The 14053-nt window shown below is 35.4% G+C and overlaps 1 protein-coding gene across 1 annotated transcript; it reads left to right on the top strand.

Moving 5' to 3' along the window:
* Positions 1-88: 88 nt before the first annotated feature.
* LOC107104073 lies at positions 89-10044 on the top strand. Its single transcript, XM_015403988.1, has 6 exons — positions 89-207; positions 3235-3617; positions 3704-3845; positions 5177-5299; positions 5590-5680; positions 7918-10044. The coding sequence occupies exons 1-6, from the start codon at positions 153-155 to the stop codon at positions 8114-8116; spliced, it is 993 nt and encodes a 330-aa protein (XP_015259474.1). The 5' UTR covers positions 89-152; the 3' UTR covers positions 8117-10044.
* Positions 10045-14053: the final 4009 nt, after the last annotated feature.

The raw sequence follows: 14053 nt of genomic DNA on the forward strand, positions 1-14053 counted from the left end.
AAAATATATCTGCGTGTCCCCTTTAAGACATTTATTTCGCGTCCCCTCCCTGCAGTGCGCACTGACTGTGGGAAGTTTTGCCCCCTCCCACTTGTTGCTAAATAGAAGCTCTCTGGGGAAAACTCAAGTTTTTATCTTTGACTGCTGTCGCTATGCGAGGAAATCGGCTTCCTTCCTTCTTTTTCCTTATCCTTGTCATTTTCAGAGGTAAAATCTGTTGCAGTGTGTAATTTCCGCTGGTTTAATCAAATCTAACTTTGCACAGTTTAGTAGACTAACCTATTCGAGCAGCAGCGTTGTTTTAGACTTAATTTGTCAACAATAGGCCTATGTCCTGAAATAAATAGATCTAGGAGCTGACAATTTAAACACGTGGAAAAAAATCCTGAAGTCTGATAAAATGCTGGTACAACCCTGATGCATCTGCTGTAAGCATTCAGGCAAGAATTTAAATCAAACACTGAAGTTTCCCTCTGTCATAAGGTAAAACGGTAGTCATTTTTGATTAATTACTCATTTATTTAAAGATTTTTAAATTAAAATATTAACTAATTAAGAATGAATTCCATCCTGGCCTTAATTTTAAATATTCTTTGTAATATATGATTTTTAGTTTTGGTAGCTCATTGTTGTGTTGTTCTCCATGATGGGGGCCATTCATGTCAATTACAGGTGTTTTAAAATCAAGAACTGAAAATCTTTAGTCAACAACATAAGGTGCACTAAGTTATAACATGACAGATTGTTTTAGTTCAATAACCCACTAAAGAAAGTGCAACTCTTGTTACATTAATTACCCAGATTAGAGTTACGTATATTTGTTGCTGTTATGATTATCTTACATTTCAAAAAAAAAAAAAAAATAGCATGTGTTGTGTGACTAATACAGAAAGTTAAGTGGAAAAACAAACTGTTGAAAAAGAAGCATCAGCAACAGGAATGTATCCAAGCTTTGGTGGAAACAATAGAAACTACAGCACTTTCCATAATATGGAGATTCACAATTCATGGGTTCCGCATTCATTCTCTGTGGACCAGGGTTCTGCAACCCATGGCAGCAGGTAGCTCTATGGACCCTCTACAATGGCTCTTAATATTGGCCAGAAATAATCAAGAAACCGACTAATGGTTTTGAATAAATAGCATTAGTTGAAGCTTTAGTGTTTTTTTCTAAAGAATATTTTAACTGAATTTTCTCATTATAGTGATTTTAAAGAAGGAGACATATGTTTTTAGTACTATATTTCTTGTTATTAGTTTGGAAACTGTGTGTTAATGCTTTTAAATAATATCCAGTAAAAAAAATAATCCATTCATCATCTTTATCCTTATTTTAACCCTTTAAAACACAAACCATTATATTATTGACACATTTTTAAACTGTTCATCATTCTGACAAGAAAAAAAAAAAAACTCCACCAATTTGGAATAATCTAAATTAGATTATTTAGTTATGTCATTTATGATACATTAGAAATTTCTGTACAGTGCATTGTTTATTCACTGTGAGTTTCTGATTGCGTAAACCAGGGTTGCTGTTCATTTTTTTTTGTTTGTTTTTTAAATATCAAACTAAATATGTAGAGGTCTTAAAAAATATGATACACTTGGTGTTAAAGGGTTAAACAAAAAACTGTTTGTTGCTTCATAAAATGGCATAAGAAGTTCCTACAACCAATATAATAAGTACTGTTTTATTTGAAGGCCATGTAATATTTGCGGATCTTAATGAAATTAAATTAGCTGCACTCTAAGAATGGATTGGTTGGAAAAACAACTAGTTGGTTAAACTAATTTTGGTTAGATTAAGCAATATATTGGTCTGAAAATGACATAGCCATTGGTTTTTGATTAACCAATTTAACCAAACAACCAACAGAAATGGTAACTGATGGTTTACTACTCTAAATGCTTGGCCGTAGTGAAGAGTAGTGTATATTAGTTATGTACATAGAGAACAATTACAACGATGTGCACACGCACAACATGCTAATCTTGGCATTAATCTTGTTTGTAACATTAGGATTAACTATTAGTAAGTCCCAAAACTCATTAGCGGTGACAGTGGTGTTTAATGAATGAGTTTCCCCTGCAATCATAGGGTTAGTGGTTCAAACACTGGTCCTGGCTTTCAATGTTGTTACACTATTAACCAATATTTTGGTCAAGGTAAAAATTTTGTATTTTTTTTGCCATTTTACCAATATATATTTCTTTAAAAAAATCCCAATTAGATTGGTTGTTTTAACCAAATAATTAGTTGGACACATAACTACCATCCAGAATGATAGGTAGATAGATAAAATCCAACCAACCAATCTTTTGTTTGTATTGACCAATCTGCTTTTAAGGTGTGAGCTTGGCGTAAAATAGCTCTTTGGATTTGAAAGGTTGCAGATCCTTGGTCTAGAGCTACAGACAGACATATCCTAGCCTGGAATTAGTTTAGCTACTCCCAAACCAGTCCCAGTTCTGAACAAAAGTATTTTTTCCATCTTATTTATGAATTGAACACAGAGGCAGAGATTCAGCATCCCACCCATGAAGCTTCCACGGTTTGTGGTGATTGGAGGACCCAAAAGTCATTGCAGTCATTATTTTTCGACAATACTTTATGCTTTAACTGTTTAAAGGAGAGAAAGATAAATACACCAAAGCCAGCAATACAGATGACCTAAAGAAGGCCACTACTAAAATGCCTGGGCCTTAAAATCTCCACAATGCCACTGGCTGATCACCTTCATACCGTGTTGTATTGATAAAGTTATTCTTGACCCAAAAACATAATAATCTTGACGGCATGTTTAGTGCATATATACATTTTAATAAGTAAACATTTTTTCTTTTAAAAATAAACATTCTTTATTGCTCTAATAGGATTTCTATATCTTAATTTGTTGCTAAAACAACAAATAAGCAAATGTTTCAAATCACTTGCATCCTAATATAACATAGTCTTAATTCCAGTTTATAATACTGCTCTTACCCCTGTTTCATGATTACTAACCTCATTTTTATTGGTTGGTTCATGTCTAGTTTTAGCTTTTATCTTCATGTCATTTTCTATTGTAATGTACCTCACATTGGTTCTGTGTGGTGTTTAATTCGCCAGATTGAAATGGAACTTTCTTTTGTAAAAGTCTTCCACAACCGCTATGCATAACGCATACTAGATTGTTTAGTTGTATACAGAATTTCTTATCAGAAAACAGCTGCTTTATGTTCCTTTCTTAGGGGCGTCTGGATTAAAGATCCGGAACAAGCTTCTGGGTAAATGCCTGCAGGTGCCAGAAGGAAAAAAAGAAGGTCAAGTAACACTGGGAGAGTGCAACACATATTCAACTGTACAAGAATGGCACTGGCTACCAGGGGGCAAAGCTCTCATCAACCAACACACCAGAGAATGTCTGACCGCACCGAGGGAGGAGTATGAAGGTGTTGTTCTGCAGTCCTGCATTTTCAAAGATGGAGCTTTGGCAGACGATGTAGAAAGAGAGGCGAGTGGTCAGGCATGGACCTGCTCAAAGAAAGGCCATATTACTCTGATAGAGAATAGGCTTCACTTAAGTGCAACAAAAGATTCCTCTTTAGTTTTTCTGTCGAGGGAACATAAGCAGGTAGTCCCAGTCTCTCTTATAATACTTGTGGCTAAGTTTTAGTTGGTTTTATTTTATCTCATGATACCTTCTGTTTTGCAAAGCAGGGCAGCAAGTGGCGCGCTCTTGATAACCAGACGCTGTGTAACAGGAGAGACCATAAAGAAAACCAATCTCATCATTTGAAGGAAGAAAAAACTGAGATTTCTCAAACTCTGTCATCTGAAAGACCCATGCATGAGAAACCATGTAAGAACTAAACAGATTCTTACTCCTAAATCTGTTTGCTACATTCATTTGTGAATTGCATTGAAAACAGTGTGATGAAGATTGCTGATCTACCACCAAACAGGCTTAAATGGAAGGTGGTCAGACTTCAAATGTCCAGCTGTCCTCTTTTTAATCCTTTTTTGTAGTTGCCGAAACTTAGTTTACTAAAATGTACCCAGGTAATTAATATAATGAGCTTGCTTTATTCCTGTAGTTAGTAATAGTGTGGGGTAGGGTTGTCACGATACTAAACTTTTCAACTCGATACCGATACTAAGGAAAATATTCGATACTCGATACCATTTTCGATACCACAAGGATAAAAACAAAGACTCCAAAATTCTACAGAAATATTTTCATTAATAAATAAAATACAATAAATAGATACAATAAAGGTTGTATGCTGTGCACAATATTAAGCAAGCTTGATAAAAAACGTATAAAATTAAAATTAAGTGTTCCTTCCTTGGCTATGCTTTGCACACATAACAATGATACTAGCCAAACCGGTTAAGAAACAAAAATAATTCTCAGCAGCTGCACCTCTTAAAAAAAAAAAAAGGTCTGAAACTGAAAAGTGCACAGAATTATTCAATCACACAGTGTTCTGAAAGTGCATTGTCCTCTATTCTGCACTTTAGATGAATGACTGCTTAGGTGCCACTGGTGGTAGCACTGTATCGATACTTTTAAAAACGAGTATTGTATCCGGATACAACATTTCAGTATCTTTTTTGAGTATCGATACTTTTGACAACCCTAGTGTGGGGATATAAAATAGGTTCACCTATTTTTTTATGTTTAAAGGAATCCCTGTTTTCATAGTGCTGTAAACACAACTTAAAGCAAAATCAATACTAGACTGCTGCAAGTGCTAATGTATCTAAATCAGCCACCAAAACCTTTTAGAGTATTGCTCATGAGAAGCTTTTATTTTAATGATGCTTTACAATGTGGCAAATTAGTTGCAAAAGCTAATGAAAGAAATGTATGTAGACCATTTCTTCTAAAAACAAATGATCCAGCCATTATCCCCCTATGATGAGACCACCAGTGGTTTTTCTGATTGACTGAAACATGATCCACTCTTAACTCTTGTACTTTAGCTCAGAATTTGTGTTTTCAACCATAAGAACAATGTGCAGAACTACAATATGTACTCAGCAAAACTTGATAGCATTTGAAAATCACTAAATTTTCAGAATGTATGTTTGCTTTCTAATTAATCCCCCCAAAAAAGGGTTTAATCATTTATTTTCAATACAGGCTTCTTAATAACTTGGGTCTTCTTTTTTTCCCCTCGTGTCCAGTTGCAGGTATAATGGGCTTTAACGGGACAGAAGCTTATTCTGTAAAGAATGGGATAATCCCTTATCCCTTTGGCACCAAATCTCCAGCAGATCCCACCATGGTTTTTTACACTATGGATTATGGTAAATTCAGCAAACTGTAATTCACAAAAGGGTTGAACTTGTTACTAATACTCTGTTGTAAGTCAGGTTGCAATTATTTACTTCCTAATTTACTGTAATTGCTTTACACAACCACTAGGGGGAGATAATTCTTTAATAATGGTGAGCAAATGTTTCTGTGAATGTGGTACAGCACTTGTGAAGACTCAGTTACAGACTCAGATATGATTTATTTAAACAAAAATATAAAATCTAGCGTAATAAAAAAAAAATTAAACTGGTCAGCTTACATATCTATACTGTATGTGCAGGAATGGGATGGAAGATAACCATGCTGGTGTTGAGCTCTTTGGCTCTTGTCCTAGGAACTGCAATTTTCATCCTCAGTGTGTATTCCAACAGGTGAGGATTGCAATACACAAACACTGAAAATGTAATCAATTTGTTAAGTGAAGATAACAACCATATCCTCAATTCCCTCTTAAACCCATCGTCTTATTTGCCTAATTCTAGAGTTACATGTAATTCCTCACAATAGCTCTTAATACCTGTCTTTAAAAAAAATCAAAACAGTTATTATATATTAGCATTAAATGTCTATATAAAGTCTGTAGTGTCTATTTTAGCAGTTTCTCCATCTTTGTTGATCTTCAACAGAACTATCCAACCAAATCTTTCAACAAACCATTTACATAAACAGATATCAGAACCACAGTGCCAAAGGAAATGTGGTGCAATGTAATTTCCATAGAAAAAGAAATCAGGCTGAAATTTAATTACATGTCAAAAATCCCCATTTTATAATGATCTGTCTCTAAGATTTATCCCATAACCTGCAAGGCTTTGTGGAATGATTGATAGCTATTAAACTTTTTCAGTATTTCCTGGCCTCAATGCCACAACCTTAAATGAACCATGTTGGGATTTTAGGTAATATAGCATCACAAGGCTATACATATGAGTTAAAAATTAGGCACACTTTAATTTAATGTATAAATAAAAAGTTGAAAAAATGAGTATATATTCAGTCTTCCCTGAATCAGTACTTTATAAAACCACTTTTCTCTGCAGTTACAGCTCAGAGTGTTTTGGGATATGTATCTATCATCTTTGTATTCTTCTTGGCAGAATAGCTTAATCTTAATCAGATGCAGTAAAGAGCTTCTATGAGTATAAATTTTGTAAATCCTGCATAGCTGCAAGATTTATTTTGCTCTGAGCATTTTTACATATTACATAAAGGTCTGGCTGTGTGCCTGCTGTAAGGAAAGTCCTTGGATATTTTGCACCCCTTCTCTTTTTTTTTATTGCTCTGTTTTTATCCCTTTGCCTGTGTATAAACTCTAACCCCACTGTCTAGCTAGATAGAAGAACTCCCACTGTAGCGTGCTGCTATTACCATGATTCATGGGGAGCAGGATGTCTTCAGGAGATTTGTATTCTGTCACACGAAGGGTCTGATATGGTTTCTGTGTTATAGCTGATAGCGATTTGCTTGTGCAATTCAGCAGACAGTGGTTGCAAACTGTTTTTTTTTTTTTTTGAGGTGATTTTGCATAACCCAGCGACCTGGTCTCGGATAAGCGGAAGATCCAGAAACTCCTAACATTGTGTTCTGATATACACTCTAGTACCTACCATGCTTGTGATAGTATGTATTCTTTTGCAATAATATGGAAATAACAAAACACATTAATATCCGTTTACTTTGCATCTGTTTTGTGGGAAAAAATGCGAAATAGTTGAAAGGGTATTTTTAGTTTTGCACGAACTTTTAACTACGAACAAAAAATAAACTGATTTGCAATGCTTAAATACAAAGGGATAAATGGTTTGTTTGCGAAAACGGTAAGGATGTAGATATGAAATGCTAACGGACAGTTCCCAGAGCCCTGTAGTCTCCGGAGCTGTAATTTGGTTCCAAAGTTTGCAGGAAGGATTGTAAAAACTCAAAAAGGCTTTAACGTCCATGTATATGACTGAAAAATGTCTTTATTTTTATTGCAAAGTAGTGTCTTGAGTTGAAAAAGAAAGCCAGTTAAAGCATGAAGTTATAGTCATTAGGATTATTTTTATTGATGCTATGTGAGCCTGTTGAGTCCTAATAATACCTGCCTGTTACGTGTCAAAATGAATGTTTTCCCTAGTAGTTTATCTAACTAAGTCAGTTCTTCTGTCAGAATATGCAGTTATCATATTCATTATGTACAAAACAAAGATTTGGAAATGAAATGGGGGCACAGACAGACCTTTCTTAACAGTGAGTTATCTGTGCTTTTATCGGGGACATTCTGTAATTGTTATGCCATGGATGTGTCCTCATTTACAAACATGTATGATGTAATAATGTGATGATGTGGCATACCGGAGTTTTATAAAATGTGAACTGTGAAGCAATACTCTGATCTGAGTAATATTACAATTTCTATCAAAATCTGTTGTCATGTCTAATGGTTACTTAATACATACACATTATGGAGTGTTATTGAAAGAGTTTGTCCCGAGTGATCTGTTCTCAGGAAAGAATTGGGGAGAGAAAGCTTTATGCAGCTTTCCTTTACATAGTTTAAAGAATATGTTTGCTTAGCTTGCTTACTTCTTTCTCCTATCTTTTTACTCTTGTTTATTTGTTGTGTCAGGAGGAAGAAAGTGGTTTGTGTCTTGAAGTCATACACTCCAAGGTCAGAGACGAGTGTTCCAGGATCGCCTATAATCAGTGAAAGAGCCACCCTGACGGAACATGCCATGCACTTTCCACACTCTTCGCCCACCTTACATCGAGGAGAGATCTTGATTGAGTGGAAGGACGGCACGGTCACGCCGCTGTATGAGGCCTGAGAGCTTTCACTGCTGATTCACACCTGCTATGAATGTGGTCATTTTTGTTAGAGTGAACTTGTGCAGGAGTATGTTTATCCTTTGATACTGTTCTTCATATGACACTAACAGGCACAACAGTCAAATCTATGTTAGCAAACTGTTAACAGTGTTCAGTAGATTGTAGATATGTATTGAAAACATTACGTCTTTAAAGCCTGCTGACACAGAAAGTTGTGGTTCTCACATGAGTTAACCTTTTAACCGTTATCTTTTTTTCGTAAAATTTAAACAATGGATAAAATGTGTAGACTGTGAAAGAAGGTTGTCATAAACTGCTGTTTAACAACACAGCACCAAATTGCAATTTAAATTTTGTGTGTTGTTTAACTGCCTGTTTTAGTTTTCTTATGTTGTCAAATGTTCGTTTTTTTTGGAAAGATTTTTGTTATTGGTTCTAACTGAATTATAATTTTAACACAGGTACGAGATTCTGGCAAAGAATTCAGAGGGGCTCCTTTATCTATTTTTTGTAAAAGGGTAAACATTCTGGATCCAAAGCAACTCTAAAATAACAGTGAGTAAAATGCTGCCCCGAAGAAATCAATTAAAAGTCAAAAACATAAAATAGCGTAGTTTTTCTTTCAAGGTTGAATGGTTTTTTTCCTGTTACATTCAGGTAAAATGGTCCGTAATTTTCACATGAAATGTATTTCTTATGTGGTCTAGTTAATAAATTAAATCATAACTGTTATTTTGCATTCTGAGAATACTGTTTGGCTACTGTAAAAGTTAACCATGCTTCAATATACCAAATTTGAAGTACATTTCAAATTATTATATAATTAAAAAGATGTTATGGCTCATAATCAAACAAATTTTATTATAGTTTTGTTAAATTTTAGTTTAAGTGTTTCAAACAGTTATTTATAATGAAAACTAATGAGATAATTTGCTTTCATAAAAAATGAGATCCAACTCTCCTGGTGATGTGGCATGGAGTCATTCCATAATAGCTGTTCTGAGGTGTTACAGAAACCAACTTTCAGGTGCCTTTAGCTCATCTGCATCATTGGCTCTATTGTTTCTCTTCCTCCTCTAGAGAATCTAAATAATCTGTGGAGTTTTGGCCAGTTCAGTTTGCTAACCAATTAAACGCAGTGCTACTATAGTCATCAATGGTTTAGGTACCACTATAGTACCTGAAAAGATATAAAACCAGCATCTCTGCAAAGCTTGTCAGTGAACAAAGCATGAAGCTCTCTGAATTATCTCTATCGATGGTTTCTCTGAGTTTTGACTTGATAAAACCCAGGTGGAAGAACGCCACTAGAATACATGGCTTCTCATTTCATCCGCAGTAGGAAGGTGGTATGCATTTTGGACTGTTACATGTTTCCTTCAAACTCTGTGAACTTGATTTTTAAATTAAATGACTAAGTTACTTTCATCTGATGAGAGTACTTTCTTTCTCTGAGTAACAGTTGCATTTTGTTTCCAGTTAGTAAAGTTGACACTATTAACACTGTCTTTGGTCCAGGAGTTTATTCACACAAGGTAAACTAAGGTTTTAGCTATTGAAACACTTCCTAAAGCTGCAGGACACACTTTCTGAATCCCCCAAACATTTACATAGGCTTTGCCTCACAATCCTTTTAAGGCTGGGGTCATCTCTTCATTGGAAATATTTCCTATTGTTCTTCTTTAACTCTGGTAATATAGCTTTTTTAAATGAATATAATTATATATTCCAATGAGGCACAGTTCTAAGATTAAAAGTGCCATTTCAATATTACAACCTTTAGGCATTCCTTGTAAGCATATTATGTAATATTACCTATCTGCTACACATCTGTGAAGTGCTCCTTTGGGTCTTGTAGAGTCTTGTGCTGTATTCTTAATTTCTAATATGATCTTTTTGGTTTTCTTTAGGTATTAAAATGGGCAAACCCCCCACTTTGAATAAATAAAACATTTTTTGCATAACTCATCTTTATATTATTCAATTTATTTCAAGATACTTAAATAACTTTTCTCACTGAAATTCAAATTATTTTAGATGAACCCTTATGCAATATACTATCAAAGGATTTTGATATTTAAGACATTTGAGCAAAAGCATCTCAAAAGATACAGACATCACAGATATTAACATAATGAGAACTATCTTAGGTTTGTAGTTTCTGTGGTTCCTCTGAGCACAAATAATGTCCCAGTAGGTGGTCTTTTTTTATATAAAACCAAAAAACGCTTCTGTTTGGGATCTGTAGGTTGGTTTGAGCAATGAGTTGCGTGTACATGTTTGGTCCGGACATTAAAGAGTGTTACGGGGAATACCAAGCACTTGTATTTGGAAGCGGCATAATTGTTTTTTATGAGTTTTTCTTCTATTTCCACCTTAGTGAAAGTAACATTATGTCAAAAGATTATAGCCATTTAATATTTTAAAGTTTGCCGAAGAAATATTGACAAAGAATCCCATACCCCTGTAAACCATAGTCGCGTGCCGAGATAAAAAAAAAATGTAAATTACAAGATTTTAAAAAATATTTTTACTTTTGTTTTAATATAAACATCTTATGCATCTCTGTTTGAACAGTCTGGAAGCTGAGCGTTAGCCAGTCTTCTCTCTTTTGTCTCTATTATGTGTTATGAAGCTGCCACCTTTGTAACAACAAAAGGTTCATGTTTGCAGGCAGGGCAGAACAGGGTGTGGATCACACCTGTATGAATAAGGGGTGTGTTAAAGCCGACCCAGCGTTCAGAACATGTAACAATTCACAAAACGGGTTCCTTTAAGGAAACCTTCCAAAGCTTTTTACACAGGCGAAGGACTAAAGAGGACTGCTGTCACTAAAGGTTTTACTATTTTATACCACATTAAAAGTCAGCATTAGGTGTTGCATATTTACTATAGCTAACTGGGCAGAGGATCTCAAAGCTTTACCCCATCCAAAAACTTTAGAATGATTTATAATTCAAAAGTTGTGGTCACATGTAATATGACAGATACAGCTTTTAAGTGTGAACACAGATAGACAAACACTATGCTGTATATGACATTCGATTCAATGTCAATATTTTGTCTTCTTGAGTACACTCCCAAAATCAAGCAGAGTAAGGCTGGTTCATCTGGAATGAAATCCAGATGCCCTGCATGATATTGCAATTATTGCAGGTTATTGATTATGTAATTGTACATTGCATAAGGCTCTTACATGATCTCATTCTTTTTAGAAACATATCAGTCAGGATGGCAGCACAAAAACGTCTAAGGCATTTTAAACATAGATACTACTTTGTAATTAGAACTTCAGTTACTGGAGAACAGAGGATGGCAGTGACAATATGAATACTTGATATTCGAGGTGTGATGTTTTCGCGACATGTATGGAAGGCAAAACTAACACTGATGACGAAGATGCTCAGCCGCTGATAAAATTAAACTGTAGGGACATGATTCCATTAGGTATATATGGTATAAAAAAGTCTGTAGATCACTAAAGGATTGACATCAGTTAAACATAATGTTGGTGAAATAATGACAGTTCTAAATGTCTATAAGTTTTAACCAAAAACCCTTGGCTAGAAATCTGAAATTGAAATCAGGTAAATCATTATCACTACAGTGAGTCCAAACAACCTCACATAACTAAAGAAATGAATTAATTAGAGAATAACTAACTTATTTTTGGAATAGCCTAACTAGAATCCATATGGGCTCCGCTGTAGAAATGTCATCGCTAAGTAAAAGAGCTGGAGAAATTCTACAAAGCAGAAGGGAGAACTAGTGATAAGATGGGATTTGTTCTGCAGCAAGACTTCTACCACCGAGGGGTGAATCTGTGATCTTTACATTTACTGAACTCTCATTAAATCATATCTTTTACATAGTTTATTAGTTATTTTTGAGATTGTCTCTATAATTATTTGTTAGTGAATGATACTGTATGAGAAAAAAAAATTTTTTTATACATTATCTCCCTCTTGACAACACAAAAAATCTACCCAGGTGTCTAAACTTTTGAGAACAACTGAGCATATGCCTGTAAAAACAGAAATAAAAAAAAATAATAAAAAAAACAACCTTTGCATATTGGACCAAATACTCAGAAAAATTGCCTTAAGTAAAAGGGAGGGGAGGACAAAAGAAAGGAACAAACAACCAAAAACAGATGTGTTTTATGGATTAAATGTTTATAGTTGTCCTCTTGTTTTCTTCCTTAGTATCACCCTTTATTTTTTAGGATCCAGAATATTGTTAACATTTTTTTTTAAGTACATACCGATAATACCTAAAAAAAATAAAATAAAAAACACTCCTACTCGTTGTCTTCCTTTTAATCTAGTACTAGGCCATAGGGGCAGTAGTCTCAGCAAAGATTTCCAGACTTCCCTCTCCCCAGACACCTTCTCCAGCACAGCTGGACGATGCCTGAGGTGCTTCCATGCCAGATGAGAGACACAGTCCCTCCATCGTGTCCTTGGTTGTCCCCTGGGCCTCCTCCTGATGGGTTGTGCCTAAAACTAATCTCAAGGGAGGTGTTCTGAGTGTAACTAATAAAGAAGTCCGAGCCACCTCAGCTGACTCCTCCTAATTGGGAGCAGGAGCAACTCTACTCCAAGCCTCTCCCAAATGACCGAGCTCTTCATCCTATCTCTAAGGGAGCGTCCAGCTACGCTGCAGAGCAAGCTTATTTCAGCCACTTATATTCAGGATCTAGTTATTTTTTGGTTATGATCCAGATTTCATGAGCACAGGCTAGGGTAGGAATGTAGATCCACTAGTGAATCAAAAGCTTTGCTTTAACCTTTGATCAGCTTTCTCTTTAACACAATAGACTGGTGCATTATCTGCAATAGCTGTACCGACCAGTCTGTCAATCCCCCACTCCATTCTCACCTCACAGCCAATTAGGATGTGATCAACCAGATACTTGAACTCCCCCGCTTTAGGAAGGAACTCTCCTCCGTGCTGAAAGAGACAAGCCACCTTTTTCCGTTTGAGAGCCCATGGTTTTAGAGGAGTTGAGCTTCATCCTGGCTGCTTCACTGCAGCCACATCATCTTCAACTACTGGGATGCAATCCACTGGTCTCCAAATCCGACTCTGGCCCTTGCACTGCTTAGGATTCCTTTCTATAAAGCTAATGAACACCGGAGAGAGAAGGCAACCTCTCACAGTGAATATTGTGGCTGTAACCCCGAGAAGAGTTTAGATAGAACCTTAAATCATGTTTAAGGGATCAAGGCAACAACATTACCCAAAATTAATAACATTGATGTTATTCTACAGTACATAAATTTACCAGCAATATTATGTTATAAGTGTTTGATAACACATGTCAAATTCCCTGCTGGTTGTTCAAATTTCCCCAAGGATATCTAAATTGTTTAAGTAGCTATCATTTGGTTTGGATTATCTTGGATTTCTAAACCCAAATATTTGGAAATCACACATGGCCTGCACATGGAGCAAACTCTTCCCTCAAGTGTTTCCGGCTATTTGTTACAAAACATGCCATTAGCATGCCGGTCTTTCCTTATAGCTATCTGAGAAACATTTTATTGCTCTATTAAAACAAAGAACAAAATCTGGTGGAGCTAGCCTGTCATCACTTTTAGTTGTCTGTCCTACCTGTTTCCTACACTTCCATTAATCCACAGTATGTGATTTATGGAAGTGTACAAATAATTGTTAGATGCAATGTTTTTTGTTGCCACTTGTTTATCAAGGTGAACCAAAACTGTCTTGGTAAAGTGATTAGTGACTTGAGATGACATGTTTTGGAAATTAAAACCCCCTTTTTTTTCACAAGTTGCTCCAAGGTGGCATGTTCTGTACTGTTTAGCTGAAAAAGTCAAAATGTTCATACTAGGACATGAAAAAAACAAACAAAAACTTGCCTACTCATGCTTACATAAGTGCACACCCTCCTGTGGTTGTTTTCTTAAGAC

This window comes from Cyprinodon variegatus, unplaced genomic scaffold (genome assembly GCF_000732505.1).
Source record: "Cyprinodon variegatus isolate N-32 unplaced genomic scaffold, C_variegatus-1.0 Scaffold1606, whole genome shotgun sequence".
Lineage (NCBI taxonomy): Eukaryota > Metazoa > Chordata > Actinopteri > Cyprinodontiformes > Cyprinodontidae > Cyprinodon > Cyprinodon variegatus.